Here is a 16,821-nt window from a genome sequence, read left to right on the forward strand (position 1 = left end):
GAATCCTGAAACCAGTAGAATGTCCACCAAAGCTAGATACAATAAAATGATATATTAACTAAAATATATTCAAAAAAATATATTTTGTGTTTGACCGAATTGATGAAACAAACCGGATCATCAGTGATATGTAACCAGATGCTAATTGGAACAATTTTTTTTTTCTTTGAAAGTAACTGGTTCCTATCTCTTCTTCTTCTATAGACTGGAGCAGACATTTGCGGGTTCTTCCAGGACACCACCAGAGAGTTATGTGCCCGCTGGATGCAGCTCGGGGCATTTTACCCATTTTCCAGAAACCACAATGGCATAGGATGGAGGGTACGGTATAATGCAATTATCTGATGCTCAGTGCGGTGACTCCTCATAGGCTTTTGGGGTTAAAAGAGAACTTGCTCCCTTTCATGTAGTTTCTGTGTAGTATGATAGTAGCAGTCACTGGTTTAATGTTATGTTTATGCTGTTATTACTGTTCCTCGATACACTGTTATCATGGTTGTTACTTTGTAGCTTAAAGCTGACATTAGAAATTCTATTATAATGCATATAATCTGGGGCAGACTGGGAATCTAGGGGCAGATTTAGCAACGAGGGACGTTCTTGTTATCACTCATTACAAATAATAAATAGTATTCCAGCCAATCAGCTCCTAACTGTCATGTGATTGAAAATAACAAGAGCTGATTGGCTGTAGCACCATTTAACATTTGTAATGAGTGATAACAAGACACATGTTGTTCATTCTAAAGCTGGGTACACACAAGACGATCCTGGATCATGGACGACGGTACGACCGTCAGAACAATATGTCGGCGACGGTATCTTCGGTTCAGTCTACATTGTGCGCCAAAAGACGCACGGGAGCGCCCAGTAGTGGCCTATGACACCGATACATTGGTCCGAACCACTGGATTGGACTGACATATCGCCTAGTCTCTACCTAGCTTTAAAGCAGCCCTGGAATTTTGTTTTTTAGAAGTGACCTCATTAGGGCGGAGCCAAAAAAAATTGTCAGGATGATTATCCTCAGTGACATCGGTGGAGGGCAAGTCTAACATAACACTGAATGGTTAGCTAATACCTTAATACTAGTTGTGATACTATATAGGACATTACTACGTACTACTGGTGGCGTATTGATGGGCATTACTGTTACTGTAGGAACAGTGGGTGAGAAACCCCTTGGCACACACACAGCGGAGTAAGCTGGAGGCCTTAGGTTTCATGGGCCAGAATTATAAAACCTTGAAAAGTGATATCTTTCACAGTGATAAAGTTTCAGCCAATCAGCTCCTAACTGCCACCCTACAGGCTGTGTTTGAAAAATGACAGTTAGGAGTTGATTGGGGGCCATATGTCATTTACTCTATGTTATGGATCACTTGGTAGTGTAGCAGCACCCCTGGCTTAGAGGACTGGCAGACCCTGTACACTCCGCCTGGCCGGTGATATAGCACAGCACTAAGAGCAATAAAAAAGTCATATGTCAGTAAAACGACATAAATTACGTTTTAAAAACAGATTATGTGCCTGATTCAGAGTTGTACACAATGGTTTGCATACAAGTCCAATGGTGCACGAGTTCTGCATCGTCGCATGCAGTGGTCATTTAGCCGTTGCCTGATTGACAGGTTGTGGCTTCTTAAGGGGTGGGGAGGTAGTGGTGCCGGGCTGCAATCCTGAAAATTGGGGCGTGTTGACCCCATTTTCTTGGCGTGCAGAGGCCAGGAGGAGATGCAGATCTACTGGCCATCGCTATGGATCTGAGATGACCACCCAAGTAACTTAAGGTTTTCTCGGATGCAAGATGTTTTTGCCGATGATCCGACGCTGCACCCTTGGGAAGAGAAGCATGGGTGAGGTGTCTATTTACACAAGACACCACCTGGATCAATTGGTATCAGGACTCCAGGTCGACAGCAAAAAGGTCAACACACCTTAGGTCGACGCCAATTGGTCGACATGGACAAAAAGGTCGACATGGGCAAAATGTTGACAGGAACAAGGTCGACATGGAAAAATGTCGACATTTTTATGATTTTTTTTCTTTTTTGGAACCTTTTCATACTTAACGATCCACGTGGACTACGATTGGAACGGTAATCTGTGCCGAGCGAAGCGGTAGCGTAGCGAAGGCACCATGCCCGAAGCATGGCGAGCGAAGCGAGCCATGCGAGGGGACGCGGTGCACTAATTGGGGTTCACTCTACGAAGAAAACGACACCAAAAAAAACATTAAAAAGCTCATATCGACCTTTTTCCATGTCCACCTTCTTCCTGTCGAACTTTTGTCCATGTCGACCTTTTGTCCATGTCGGCCTAAGGTGTGTCGACCAATTGGCGTCAACCTTTTTGTTGTCGACCCTGAGTCCCAGACCCGATCAATTAGCATATTTACACACAGCTGCTGCGTACACCTATATCAGATTTGACCCGTGATTCATTATACAGATTCAACCAATCAGAGAGCCTGTAAGAGTCACCCTGTGTCACGCCTGATAAAGCGGGGGTTGGATGTAAGATGCTATTTTGCAGTAATATCTGATGATTGTTTATACTGTGCTGTAATAAAAGTAGATTTTTTTCTGTGATTTTGCCAGAATAAAGGGGTTGTTTTTGTTTCTCAACATAGGAAAAGGCATTTCCTGGCGATCAGAGAGGCATGCAGATATTGCAGCCTGGGCGCCCTCATTGCGTGCAGTTCTCAGTGCAGCCAGGCAGCATTCTCTACCGGTCTCCCAGCCAGCTGCCAGACAGTGACTGGTTCATGCTGATTGGTGGAAGGGGCTCCTGTGCTGACGTTCTGTCAGGCGTGTGATCCCCAGGTGTATAACCAGCACTGACACTTTACATATTCTATTTTTATTGTAGAGACAAGACCCGGTCAGCTTCGATGACGCATTTAAAATGCTATCAAAAAATGTCCTGAATATCAGATATACGCTGTTACCTTACCTGTACACCCTATTATTTGATGCTCATACTAACGGTTCCACCGTGGTGAGACCACTGCTACATGAGTAAGTCACTGATTTAGTTCTATTATGTATTAATAAATGTATTTAAAATCCTGGAGAATATACTGCAGTAACAAATGGAACACTATGGGATACGCGCCTCTTTGTCAATGATAGAATACCTTTAAAACAATAAAATGTATACAGTAGATCCTCTGGCTTCTGAAAAGTAGACCTTATGCTTTGAATTGCAATTTACTAACGTCAGTATTGTTAGACAAACCTATTTTAGCGGTATCAATCTACAAGCATTTTCCAGGTAGGCACAGTGTCATGCAGGAACTTCAGTGGTTGTTTTACTAGAGAAGATGAGATTTTTTCTGTCACGCTGTAAATGGTACCCTGGTCGGATGACCGGGTTACCCGTTACACTGCACCCTTACCTGGGTTTTCCTGATCCAACACTGCAAGCCACCCACGTTGGATCCCAGGTCTCTGAATTTAGGATTTTTTAGGGATTATTTTCCTCTGAGCAAAAATCCGGGACAATGCGTATTCACATGCAAAAACCCGTGTTTATGAAGGCCGTGGAAAGAGTTTATTACTTGCTCTCTTTTTGCTTTATTACCAACTTCGAATCAGGTCGCAGTTGAATACATTTTACACAGAAGTCAAGTAACCTACTGTACCAATGTAATTTTGGAGTATGGATGTAAACCCACTCAAACAGTGAAGCACATACAAACTCCACACCCATATATCCATTCTCAGGAATTGAACTCACGATCCCAGTGCTATAAGGCTGAATGACTAACCACTGTGGCACTGTGCTGTCACATATACATTAGTTCCCTTGCAGCTTTCCATGTAGAGTCCTCTACAAACCGATCCATCATTACAACCTTAGGGTATTACAAATGCTGCAGGTATATGGCCTAAATAAATGCAGGTGCATCTTCTAAATTAGGATTCTGATTGTGGCAGGGTATGCCTGGATCTGCTTCTACATTGCGGTGAGAAAGGTATGGTTTGCCTGCTTGATTTTCAAATTGATCTATTGAGATTTCATATTGAAGGCTATTACTCTCCAGTCCAGGGTTGAACTGGTCATCTGGCACTACTGGCAAATGCCCCAAGGGCTGATGGGTCGGTCTGGGTACACAGAAGCGGGGCTGGCTGAGCAGCGCAGGTTCCTGGCTGCCGCCCTGCCCAGCATACAGACAGATGGGGGAGTGCCACGAAGCCAGGCCCGTAATTCCTGCTTGTCCCTGTGAGCTGTGGATTCGCCCCCCTTCAGCCATATTTAGTTGTGGCCGCTCATCCTTCAGTCGTGGTCACACACACCCTGTCGTGCGTGCCCCCGAGTGATTTGCCGGGGCTGTTTTATGGCCTCAGTCCATCCCTGCTCCAGCCAGAGCTACAGGTCTACTTGCTGTTGCCATTTGGATCAGATTTTATTGAAGTATAAAGTCCTAAAAATCACAACAAAAATATTTGTATTTTCTTTGAAGATTCACTGAGGACAGGACCACCTGGGATGTGTACAAGCAGTTCTTGTGGGGGTCTGCATTCATGATCAGTGCTGTGGTCGATCAAGTGAGTAAAGGTGTAAACCCTGTATAAACTTTCTAACTCATGCCCTCATTTATCAATGAGTGATACATTTCACTGTGAGTGGTAAATTGCACCAGTCAATCAGCTCCTAACTGTCATTTTTCAAACACAGTCTGTAACATGGCAGTTAGGAGCTGATTGGCTGGTGCAATTTATCACTCACAGTAAAATGTATCACTCATTGATAAATGGACCCATTAATATGGAACCACCTGATAGTTCCAGTAAGTTAGTAGTGGCCTAACAATGTGATTCACCGTTCATTCAGCAATTCTCTGTATGTGCACTTAGGGGGTCATTCCGAGTTGATCGCTGGCTGCTGTTTTTCGCAGCGCAGCAAACAGGTTACTACTGCGCATGCATATGCACTGCAATGCACAGGAGCGTCGTACGGGTACAAAGCGGATCGTTGTTGGGCGATGGATTTAACGAAGAATCCATTCACACAGCCGATTGCAAGGAAATTGACAGGAAGAGGGCGTTTGTGGGTGGCAACTGACCGTTTTCTGGGAGTGGATTTAACGAAGAATCCATTCGCACAGCCGATCGCAAGGAAATTGACAGGAAAAGGGCGTTTGTGGGTGGCAGCTGACCGTTTTCTGGGAGTGTTTGAAAAAACGCAGGCGTGTCCAAGCGTTTGCAAGGCGGGTGTCTGACGTCAATTCCGGGACCAAAAAGACTGAAGTGATCGCAAGGGCTGAGTAAGTCCTGAGCTACTCAGAAACTGCAAAAAAACATTTTCGTCCCGCTTGGCTGCACACGTGTTCGCACACTTGCAAAGCAAAAATACACTCCACCATGGGCGGTGACTATGTGTTTGCACGGCGGCTATAAGTAGCTAGCGAGCGATTAACTCTGAATGACCCCCTTAATTATTTCATAATTTAAAAATAATTATGTTTGTAAGTAAGTATGAAACCAAACGCAACGTCTCGGCTCCTACCGGGCTTGGTGTGTGTGCGCCATTTATAATTGCTTTTCGGCAAGCTGCAAAGATTTGGACTGAGAGAGTTAAAAGATTTGTAGTTGCTATGGTGACTGTAGTGAGATGCTTTCTTTCTCTACTATGTATTTATTGATTAATTATAATATGCAAATAGCACTAATCTATATGCTATGGAACTTTAACATAAATATATTACATCTACAACTACTGTATTCAAGATATCATTTGTCTCACACTGACTGTCCAATCCACTGCTAGCCTTAACTTCTCCGTGGAACTTTTTACACAGATTAAGTTATATTTTAATTGGAATTATGGTACATTCCCTTAGTACAGTATAAGAAAGTATAATATAATCTAAAACAAATACTACATCAGCAAATTATGCAATTTGCAGTACAATGTAATATATATTCATATGTACTAAACAGTGATTACAGCAATGTGAAATATTACTTATGTATGTCTCTGTTTAATCTTAGGGTGCAACAAGTATAAATGCTTATTTTCCAAACGCAGTCTGGTACGACTATCACACGGTAAGAATGTCTGTGCATTTATAATAAAATATATATCAAATACAGAGGGTTTTTTTTAACACAGGGGGGGAATGGAAAAGGTGGACCTTAATTCTCTCCTCTTTTGTCAAAGCCATCATCAGTTACCTGCTACAAATAAAGTGCTGTAATGTTTGAACCATAAATGCTCTTTCAAATCTGTTTGCAGCAATACACGTTTCAGCAAATTCTGATGTTGTTTTACATGTTACATGACCCCCTTTCCATTTGAAAAAACTGACTAAAATTCAAGATGGCCGATTTCAAGATGGCGCCCATGTTCGGTACATACCCTAAAAGATAGCTCACCTCACCCATACCTTACTGGGGTATTCAGTTTTCCCATTTCCTGCACAGTTTTGAAAGAAAAGGGTGTACTGCGACTTTTGAATCAGCCTGTACATGTATTATAATGGAGGGAACACTGAGATACCAGGACGTAGGAATGCTCTGTGAAAGAAACTGAATATCTGTGCACAGTATCATGCATTGGCTTTGCCCACCCTCACTATGTGATGGTGTATCATTTTCTTGTGGCAACAAATCATTTCCGTAAAATAAGAAACAGATATTTTAAAAGTAATTCAGAGATGTGTCTGTGATTTTAATTTTAGGGTGTTAGAGAAAACACACGTGGTGGTTGGAGAGTGCTGCCGGCACCCATTGACCATATTAATCTTCATGTGCGGGGTGGCTACATTCTACCGCAACAAGCTCCTGCCTTCAACACACATCTCAGGTATGTACTAAAATTCTCAAAAATGAAAAAGCACAAAAAGAACCATGAAGACTACTAAATATTACTTACTTATGAATGCTGTAATACTAACTTATAAAGCTGACCAGCACCTGAAGATTATCTATCAACTAGTTTACTGTTTAGAAAGAAGATCTGGTACCCTATAGGAGCAAATGACAATAATCCATATGATCCCAAATGCCCAGAAATGGCCAAAAATGGCCATCCGGACAAACTAATAAAATCAAACAAATAACCAACTTGCCTGAATGACCAGTTTTATCAGTTTTCCAATGATTGGGAGCAAATGGATGATTGCAAATTGCTCCGAAATGTTACCAAATTTTCCAACCAACCAGCCAACCAGTTGGCTAGTCAGAAAGCTGATCTTTAGGTATGTGGCCAGCTTTAGAAATATTACTCTCAAATACTGGACAACAGGGGTGTATATATAAGTGGTGCCAGCATGCCCGGCCACTTACACATGTTCAATAAAATTAAGTAGTCAGAATTTACTGTAGTCTACTGGCTGTTATTGGAGGAAAAGAGTAGCCTTGCCGAGGCCTGGTGGCTTAACCATATCTTTGCAAATATATGCAACTAAGATCTCTGAACTGTCTATTATCATGTAGCATTCAAGTCTTATAGCTGATACTTCTTGGTGTGCTGGGGGAAAACTTTTTGTCTTTCTCTTGTTTAGAATAACCCCTCCCTTTCATGCACCTGAAGAGTATTACTAAATGGAGTGAGCAATACAGACCCAGAGTAATTCCCACACAGATGAACAAATCTCACACATCAGATCGATTGGTGTAATCTAGTAAAGTAGAGTAGTTTTGTCTCTCCTAGTTGTTTTTGTTGTGCAAATAAGGCGCACATTTCGAGCAAAAAAGATGATTGTCACGGCCAAGTCGTCCGGGACCTGAGAGGGTTTATTTTCCTCATGTATGAAGACCCATCTGTAACTCTAAAAAAGACCCCCTAGAGTACAATAGCTCGTCAGTTGGTGTTAAATTCATCAATCAAATTGCACCAGCTTGTGATCATTTTCATACTTCATTCTTGTGTCAACATGATTAGTTCAAAAACATCTTTAAAACTTAATTTTAGTCGCTTGAACCCACTGAAACTTCTGGTTGCTTTGGATGATAATGAAAATTCTCAAGGGCGTCTTTTCTGGGATGATGGTAAAAGCATCGGTAAGTGCCTGCGATTTACAATATTACCATTAATTTAGCTTTTACGGAAGTTCGGGTTTAGTTCTGGAAAGAGGAATAAGTTAAGGGTAAAGGGAAAATGTCTCATACGGGGAGAAGTATCAAATTGTGGAGAGAGATAAAGTATACAGAGAAAGTACCGCAGCTCTCTGCCCACAAACTGAAACAACCGCTATCTGCAATTCCCGGACATACAATATGCGCAGTCAGAAGTAGTGTCGTCATAACTGAAATCTTTTTCATTTATTTCAACATGATTTGGTAACGTTTTGACAATTCTAATCTGAAATTGATAGTCTTTCCGAACAGCTGAGTGAATTGCAACTATTGTGCTGTGAGAAGCAACATGTGACAAATATTACCACAGTAGATACAGGGGCAGAGAGAGATAAAGTACCAACTAATAATCAGCTCCTGTCATTACACAGCCTGTAACATGGCTGTTAGTAGCTGATTGGCTGATACTTTGAGGTCTATTTACTAAGCCTTGGGGGAGAGATAAAGTACCAGGTAATAAGCTCCTAACTGTCATGTTACAGGCTGTGTTTGATCAATGACAGCAGCTTATTGGTTGGTACTTAATCTCTCTCCAAGGCTTAGTACATAGTTTCCACAGTGTGTTACTTTTTGTTAACAGAGAAGAACATTTTTGTTTTTTATTCCTACGTTCTAGCTGTAATGTAATTGTTAGTAATTTGGACATATTACAATAACATTTATCTTATATATCATGTATTTATGTATACAGAACTTCCGTACAATGTCTATATGATCTGCCACACACACACAGACTATTTCCTGCAGATTATCGCAGCTCAATACCTTACCACAGAGTATAACAGAAAGCGGAATCTCTTCGTAGGGAACTCATGATATTTTTATAATGTCTGATGCTCTTTTTTCTTAAGACTCGATTGAACACGGCATCTACGTTTTGTATGAATTCCATGCAATGAACGTAAGTATATGTATTCTTTATTGCTATTTCTGTCACGTACCATGGCCCTCATTCCGAGTTGTTCGCTCGTTATTTTTTGCTCGCAACGGAGCGATTAGTCGCTAATGCGCATGCGCAATGTCCGCACTGCGGCTGCGCCAAGTAAATTTGCTATGCAGTTAGGTATTTTACTCACGGTTTTACGAGGTTTTTTCTTCGTTCTGGTGATCGTAATGTGATTGACAGGAAGTGGGTGTTTCTTGGCGGAAACTGGTCGTTTTATGGGCGTGTGCGAAAAAACGCTACCGTTTCTGGGAAAAACGCGTGAGTGGCTGGAGAAATGGAGGAGTGTCTGGGTGAATGCTGGGTGTGTTTGTGACGTCAAACCAGGAACGACAAGCACTGAACTGATCGCAGATGCCGAGTAAGTCTGGAGCTACTCAGAAACTGCTAAGAAGTGTCTATTCGCAATTTTGAGAATCTTTCGTTCGCAATTTTACTATGCTAAGATTCACTACCTGTAGGCGGCGGCTTAGCGTGTGCAAAGCTGCTAAAAGCAGCTAGCGAGCGAACAACTCGGAATGAGGGCCCATGTGAGACTATGCTGTAAACAGACAAAAGACAATGAGCCAAGACTGGGAATTAAACATTGGTGGAGCCTTCAAATCCCTGTACATTGGGGGTAATTCCAAGTTGATCGCAGCAGGAAATTTTTTAGCAGTTGGGCAAAACCATGTGCACTGCAGGGGGAGGCAGATATAACATGTGCAGAGAGAGTTAGATTTGGGTGGGTTATATTGTTTCTGTGCAGGGTAAATACTGGCTGCTTTATTTTTACACTACAATTTAGATTGCAGATTGAACTCACCCCACCAAAATCTATCTCTCTCTGCACATGTTACATCTGCCTCCCCTGCATTGCACATGGTTTTGCCCAACTGCTAACAAAGTTCCTGCTGCGATCAACTCAGAATTACCCCCATTGGCGGCAACTGGAAGCACCAAATGCAGTTCTTGGTGTGGTTATGTAAACTCAGCATACCTCCCAATTGTCCCGATTTTCGTGGGACTGTCCCGCTGTCCCACCCACGGGCTGCAGTGTCCCGCGGTGTGTGTGTGTGTGGGGGGGGGGGGGGGGGGGGCACAGCTGGGAGGCTCCTGTCACTAGCAGCACATATTCACTGGAGACAGGAGGAGAGGGGGCATGCCACCAGCTCACATTCTATAAATAAAATGAAAAGAACCTCTTGGCCCATCTGTTTTTTAACCTTATGATATCCTCACACTTATTAGAAACATAACCCTGTATAATAAGAAGCACAGGAGGGTTTTCAAGCAGTGTAAACCATCCTCAGTCCTCCTGCAGCCTCTGGCAGCTCCCATCACCTGTCCACAAGCTCTAAAGCATCTCCCGAGACCCCTGCCCTTCTCCAGCTACCTAGACCTTCTTGGCGAGGCTAGGAGTCTGCGAGGCCAGGTTGTTGGGTGAAATAGTGAGATGACTGTAGAGACCCATTTATTTTGTATATGTTTATGTCATGACAATGCTGAATTGTATTGGATATGCAGAACACAGAGCAGAAGCCTGACTAATATTACCTGTCTTTATTTACGTAAGGATTCCATTGTCTTGAGAGTAACACATGATAATTACACGGACCCGAATAATCTGATCTTTGATGAAATCAAACTATTGGGATTGAAAAAACCTATCACGAATCTAGTTGTGAGGAAGGATGGCGTAATACAACCCTCCTCTCACCGACTTTCATATGAGGACGCTAACCAGGTAAATAGAACATACTGTAATATAGTGTGTAGATTATTATATAGATTTACTAAGAAACAGGATATCGGCTTGTATAAATGGCTGTTACGTTGTAATTTCTTACCTAGGATTATTATATGGTACAGCACAGTAGTTCCTTACGTGTATGTATGATCGAGCGCCTCTTACATAGGTCTAACGTATAAGAAAGTGACATCTGTGGGATCAGTGGGTTCGGTCCTGGCCATGTTCACTCAGTTGTGCTCAGCGAGGTTAAGTTCAAATTCTGGACCTGGTGAGAACCCTCTATGACAGATGAAAAGGACAAAAATAAAATGTAAAGGACGGTTTGGGTATCTTCGCCAGGCAGGACCGGATTGTCCATAAGACTGAGCACATGGCCACCAGGGGGTCTGGTATTTTGGGTGTCTTATTTCAGATTTTGTTTCCATTCAGATCTGTAATAACAATTCCTTTCCCCTAATCCAGTCTGGTGGGGCAGGTGGTTCTTCCAATTTTGCAGCAACTGCATTATACACCTTTCACATCTCCAATGCCGGATCCCACCCGGGAATTGGAAAAAGCAGGCTTCCCGACCCGGCAATATGCTGAATCGGGTTGCCATAGCGACGGGGGGTGGAGCCGGCAGCAGAGGCGGTGCTGGGAGATAAGCTCATTTCTGCGACGCCTCTCCTTATGTAGTGAACGGGTCCCGGGTAGCATCGACCAGGGAACCCGTTCATGCTGCCACTGACCTGGTATTCAACCCGGAAATAACCCTTCTTATTACCCAGGTTGAATTACCGGGTCAGGCGACCCGGGAATTCGCCATGGGCCCTTTCACATCACACAGTGACCTGTGTCGACGGGTCAATACCGGGTTATTTTTGCGATGTGAAAGGGGTAATAGGGAACCTTTCATTGGTAATAAGGGGATGCAGCTTACAGCAACTCCTTCCTGCTGCTCTGTGGTCTTTGAGACACCTAGGGTCAGAGGAGCATGTGCTGAATCCCTTTTTTGTGGGCCCAGCACATGCTCCTTTGACCCAGGGAGAGGTGTGGCACCAGGGCCGTAAGTAGGGGTGTGCGAGCAGTGCCACTGCACAAAGTGTAGTGCAATCAGTCAGGGGGCATTACTTTGGCTTGTGGCCTTGTGCACTCTAGGCATCATGGAGGAGGAAGGAGGTACTGGTGTCTGCAGAGCAAGGTGAGAGGGAGGGAGAGTACAGGGAAATACATTGCTGTGTGCTCCAGTCTATCTGTCTGTGTGTGCCACCATCCGCAGGTAGGTGTGTCTGTATATGTGACCCCCCCCTCCCTGTGTATGTGTGCCTCTATATGTGACCTCCCTCCCTGTGTATATGTATCTCTATATGTGACCTCCCTCCCTGTGTATGTGTGCCTCTATATGTGACCTCCCTCCCTGTGTATATGTATCTCTATATGTGACCTCCCTCCCTGTGTATGTGTGCCTCTATATGTGACTTCGCTCCCTCTGTAGGTGTATCTCTATATGTGACCCCCCTCCCTGTGTATGTGTGTCTGTATATGTGAGTGACCCCTGTAGATGAGTGTGACTTACCTTGCACGTGTGTGTCCAGAGGCGGAACTACCGCCAGTGCAACCAGTGCATTGCACTGGGACCCGCCACTCTCCAGGGACCCAAAGCATGTAATGAGTCAAACTGACTCATTACATGCCGCTGTGTGCTGTGGGCAACCGCTGCCCGCAGCACACAGCCGCCTGGAGAGAGAGGAGAGGAGTGCAGCAGACACGGGGGGAAGGAGGAGGAGGGAGGTGGAGGAGGGAGCCGCAGCAGCAGCGCTGTGTTATAGGTTGAGGCGCTGCTGCTGCTGTCCCTCTGCTTCACTATAGGCTGTCTTCCGCCGCTGTGAAGCGCATCCCAGCATTCACAGCGGCGGAGAACAGCCTATAGTGAAGCAGAAGGACAGCAGCAGCAGCGCCTCCACCAATAACACAGCGCTGCTGCGGCTCCCTCCTCCACCTCCATCCTCCTCCTCCTCTCCTGCCCGGGAATCGCCAGAAGCTGCACCGAGGAGCCTGAGCCAGCGGAGAGGGTAAGTATAATTTTCTTTCTTTCTTTCTTTCTTTCTTTCTTTCTTTCTTTCTTTCTTTCTTTCTTTCTTTCTTTCTTTCTCTTTCTTTCTTCATGTGCAAAAAGTGTGACTGTCTGCCGTAATGTGTAAAAAGTGCACGCTGTCTGCCGCAATGTGTAAAAAGGGGGAATCTGCCTGCCGTAATGTGTAAAAAGGGGACGCTGTCTACCGTAATGTGTAAAAAGGGGACGCTGTCTGCTGTAATGTGTAATAAGGGGGACACTGTCTGCCGTTATGTGTAAAAAGAGGAATCTGTCCGCTGTAAAGTGTAAAAGGGTCTCTACCTGGTGTAGTGGTGCTACTGTGTGGCAGAATTTTAATAATGGAGACTACTGTACCGTTTTATGAATTGGTATTAATTTGTGGCCACACCCCTTCCCCACGAAACCACACCCCTATGTATTTTTGTGCGCACCTACGGTGCGCACTGCCCCTGTTTTGCATGCGGGGGTGGGGCTCCGATGCCGTTTCTTGCACACAGTGCTAAAATGTCTAGTTACGGCACTGTTGCTAGGTATCCGTTTCTCTGGCCCTCACCCCCTCTCCAGGGGTGAGGGGGTGGACTTGGATGGGATGAGGGGGGCAGGGGGGGGGGGCAAAGCATTTTGTCGCACCTGGGCCCACCGCTCGCTAGTTCCGCCACTGTGTGTGTCTCTATATGTTGTATAGGTAGGTAAATAGACATTGCCAATAATTGTTACCTAGTGCTGTTTAGTAAGAGAAACTAACGTGATAACTATGCTCTCACCATTGCAGATCGCACATATAACTCACCTTCACCTACTGTTTGGAGAATCCTATACTCTGGAATTCAATGGTAATAACAGATTTGACCGTCATCTTGAAGAACATAAATGAGAAATGTAACCGCACAGAAATAATGGAACATTAAAACCCTGATAACAATAGTTAGTGTAGAATAATCAGGAGCTGCACCCTGGAAAAATGTGAAATTGGAAACAAAAAAGGAAAACCAAGAGAATGTTCCCAGTCCTCACAGGGCGCTCGAGGCCACAGCATTAATGTACAGATGTAAATTGGGCAGATAAATCTAAATTAAGGGGGACATTTACTAAGCAGTGATAAGAGCGGATAAGTGAGCCAGTGGAGAAGTTGCCCATGGCAACCAATCAGCACTGACGTAACATCTATAATTTGCATACTACAAAATGATACAGAGCTGCTGATTGGATGATGGGGCAACTTCTCCACTGGCTCACTTCTCCGCTCTTATCACTGCTTAGTAAATGTCCTCCTATAGCCTTTATTGGGTAAGCACTAAAATAAAGAAATCCAAATATTCACAATAATGATAATACATAACGAAAGCAAAATAAAAACCAAACGTGGATAGTGTTGAATAAAAATTAAATTAAGGGATCTAAGCCTGTGAGAGAGATAAAGTACCAACCAATCAGCTCCCAACTGTCATGTTACAGGCCGTGTGTGTTTGGAAAATGACAGAAGCTGATTACAGTACTTGGTACTTTATCGCCGTTTATCTCTTTCTAGGCGGGACTATTTACTAAGCCTTGGATGGAGATGAAGTGGACGGAGGTAAAGTATCAGCCAATCAGCTCCTAACTGTCATTTTTCAAACCCAGCCTGTGAGATGGCAGCTAGGAGCTGATTGGCTGGTACTTGTTCCCCGCCCACTTTATCTCCATGCAAGGCTTAGATAGCACATAGACCCCAAAGTTAGTTAAAACACATACCTCAGTAGACCAACTTTATCCGAGCATCAATGACAGTAATACCTGTGAAATAGTAATTGTGAATCATTATGTAACCAGTGTATTCTCGTGTGTGTTATAATAAATATGTCTACAGAGTACCAATGTCTCTCCTGTCTTTACTGTGTGAAGTATCTTGGCTTCTGAATGAGTTGGAATAAAAATGAGTAGATTACAAAAGTATCATTGTGTCTCCAACAAAGGCCCTCATTCCGAGTTGTTCGCTTGCAAGCTGCTTTTAGCAGCTTTGCACACGCTAAGTCGCCGCCTATTGGGAGTGAATCTTAGCATAGTAAAATTGTGAACGAAAGATTAGCAGAATTGCGAATAGACACTTCTTAGCAGTTTCTGAGTAGCTCCAGACTTACTCGGCATCTGCGATCAGTTCAGTGCTTGTCGTTCCTGGTTTGATGTCACAAACACACCCAGCGTTCGCCCAGACACTCCCCCGTTTCTTCAGACACTCCCGCGTTTTTCCCAGGAACGGCAGCGTTTTTTCGCGCACACCCAGAAAACGGCCAGTTTCCGCCCAGAAACACCCACTTCCTGTCAATCACACTCCGATCACCAGAACGAAGAAAAAATCTTGTAATGCCGTGAGTAAAATACCTAACTGCATAGCAAATTTACTTGGCGCAGTCGCACTGCGGACATTGCGCATGCGCATTAGCGACTAATCGCTCCGTTGCGAAAGAAAAATAACGAGCGAACAGCTCGGAATGACCACCAATGTACCAAACAGTAATGTGTGTATGCAGTTCCAATGCAGATGGTGTCAACAAGAGGTAACGCTGCTGTCTCTTATGCTGAGGTAAATACAGGTGCTGGTACTGCTGTGTACTAGTAATAACAGGTAACGCTGCTGTCTCTTATGCTGAGGTAAATACAGGTGCTGGGTACTGCTGTGTACTAGTAATAACAGGTAACGCTGCTGTCTCTTATGCTGAGGTAAATACAGGTGCTGGTACTGCTGTGTACTAGTAATAACAGGTAACGCTGCTGTCTCTTATGCTGAGGTAAATACAGGTACTGGTCATACTTGCCTAACCTCCCGGAATGGCCGGGAGGCTCCCGAAAATCGGGTGACCCTCCCGACCCCCCGGAAAGGTGGGCAAGCCTCCCGCTTTCCCCCTCGGCCGCCCGCAACAGAGAACAAGCGGGCGGCCCGAGGGGGTCCGATGACGCGATTCGCGCTGAATCGCGTCATCGTAGCTCCGCCCCCGCTATGCAGTGCCTCTTTTATCGGCACAGCACAGCGGGGGGCGGAGTCACGATGACGCGACCGTGATGGAACGCCCCCGGAACGCCCATCCTGCTGCCGGCCATGCCCCGACCCGCCTTTCCTGCTGCCGGCCACGCCCCCCATACACCTACAACGCTGTCTCCTCCCAGAGGAGGAGGCAGCAAAGTAGGTAAGCCTGCTACTGTTTTACTGCTGTATACTAGTAATAACAGGTAACGCTGCTGTCTCTTATGCTGAGGTAAATACAGGTGCTCGGCACTGCTGTGTACTAGTAATAACAGGTAACGCTGCAGTCTCTTATGCTGAGGTAAATACAGGTGCTGGATACTGCTGTGTACTAGTAGTAACAGGTAACACTGCTGCCTCTTATGCTGAGGTAAATACAGGTACTGGATACTGCTGTGTACTAATAACAGGTAATGTTACTCTGTGTTTTGTGCTGAGGTAAATTACCAGATCTGGGTACTGCTGTGTACTAGTAATAACAGGTAACACTGCTGTCTCTTATGCTGAGGTAAATACAGGTACTGGGTACTGCTGTGTACTAGTAGTAACAGGTAACGTTGCTGTCTCTTATGCTGAGGTAAATACAGGTACTGGGTACTGCTGTGTACTAGTAGTAACAGGTAACACTGCTGCCTCTTATGCTGAGGTAAATACAGGTACTGGATACTGCTGTGTACTAGTAATAACAGGTAACGTTGCTGTCTCTTATGCTGAGGTAAATACAGGTACTGGGTACTGCTGTGTACTAGTAGTAACAGGTAACACTGCTGCCTCTTATGCTGAGGTAAATACAGGTGCTGGATACTGCTGTGTACTTGTAATAACAGGTAACGCTGCTGTGTACTAGTAATAACAGGTAATGTTACTCTGTGTTTTGTGCTGAGGTAAATTACCAGATCTGGGTACTGCTGTGTACTAGTAATAACAGGTAACACTGCTGTCTCTTATGCTGAGGTAAATACAGGTACTGGGTACTGCTGTGTACTA

At 44.4% G+C, this 16,821-nt stretch overlaps 1 protein-coding gene across 1 annotated transcript in view; it reads left to right on the plus strand.

Moving 5' to 3' along the window:
• LOC134944418 (maltase-glucoamylase-like) overlaps nucleotides 1–14,686 on the plus strand; it is a 114,398-nt gene extending 99,712 nt beyond the window's left edge. The window contains exons 39-47 of the mRNA XM_063932997.1: nucleotides 205–321; nucleotides 2,872–3,020; nucleotides 4,469–4,553; nucleotides 6,000–6,056; nucleotides 6,689–6,813; nucleotides 7,924–8,012; nucleotides 8,939–8,988; nucleotides 10,586–10,756; nucleotides 13,609–14,686. Coding sequence (XP_063789067.1) covers nucleotides 205–321; nucleotides 2,872–3,020; nucleotides 4,469–4,553; nucleotides 6,000–6,056; nucleotides 6,689–6,813; nucleotides 7,924–8,012; nucleotides 8,939–8,988; nucleotides 10,586–10,756; nucleotides 13,609–13,710 — 945 coding nt within the window. The 3' untranslated portion in view covers nucleotides 13,711–14,686. The remainder of the gene's footprint in view (nucleotides 1–204; nucleotides 322–2,871; nucleotides 3,021–4,468; nucleotides 4,554–5,999; nucleotides 6,057–6,688; nucleotides 6,814–7,923; nucleotides 8,013–8,938; nucleotides 8,989–10,585; nucleotides 10,757–13,608) is intronic.
• Nucleotides 14,687–16,821: the final 2,135 nt, after the last annotated feature.

Source organism: Pseudophryne corroboree, chromosome 7, assembly GCF_028390025.1.
Source record: "Pseudophryne corroboree isolate aPseCor3 chromosome 7, aPseCor3.hap2, whole genome shotgun sequence".
In the NCBI taxonomy this organism is placed as follows: Eukaryota; Metazoa; Chordata; class Amphibia; order Anura; family Myobatrachidae; genus Pseudophryne; species Pseudophryne corroboree.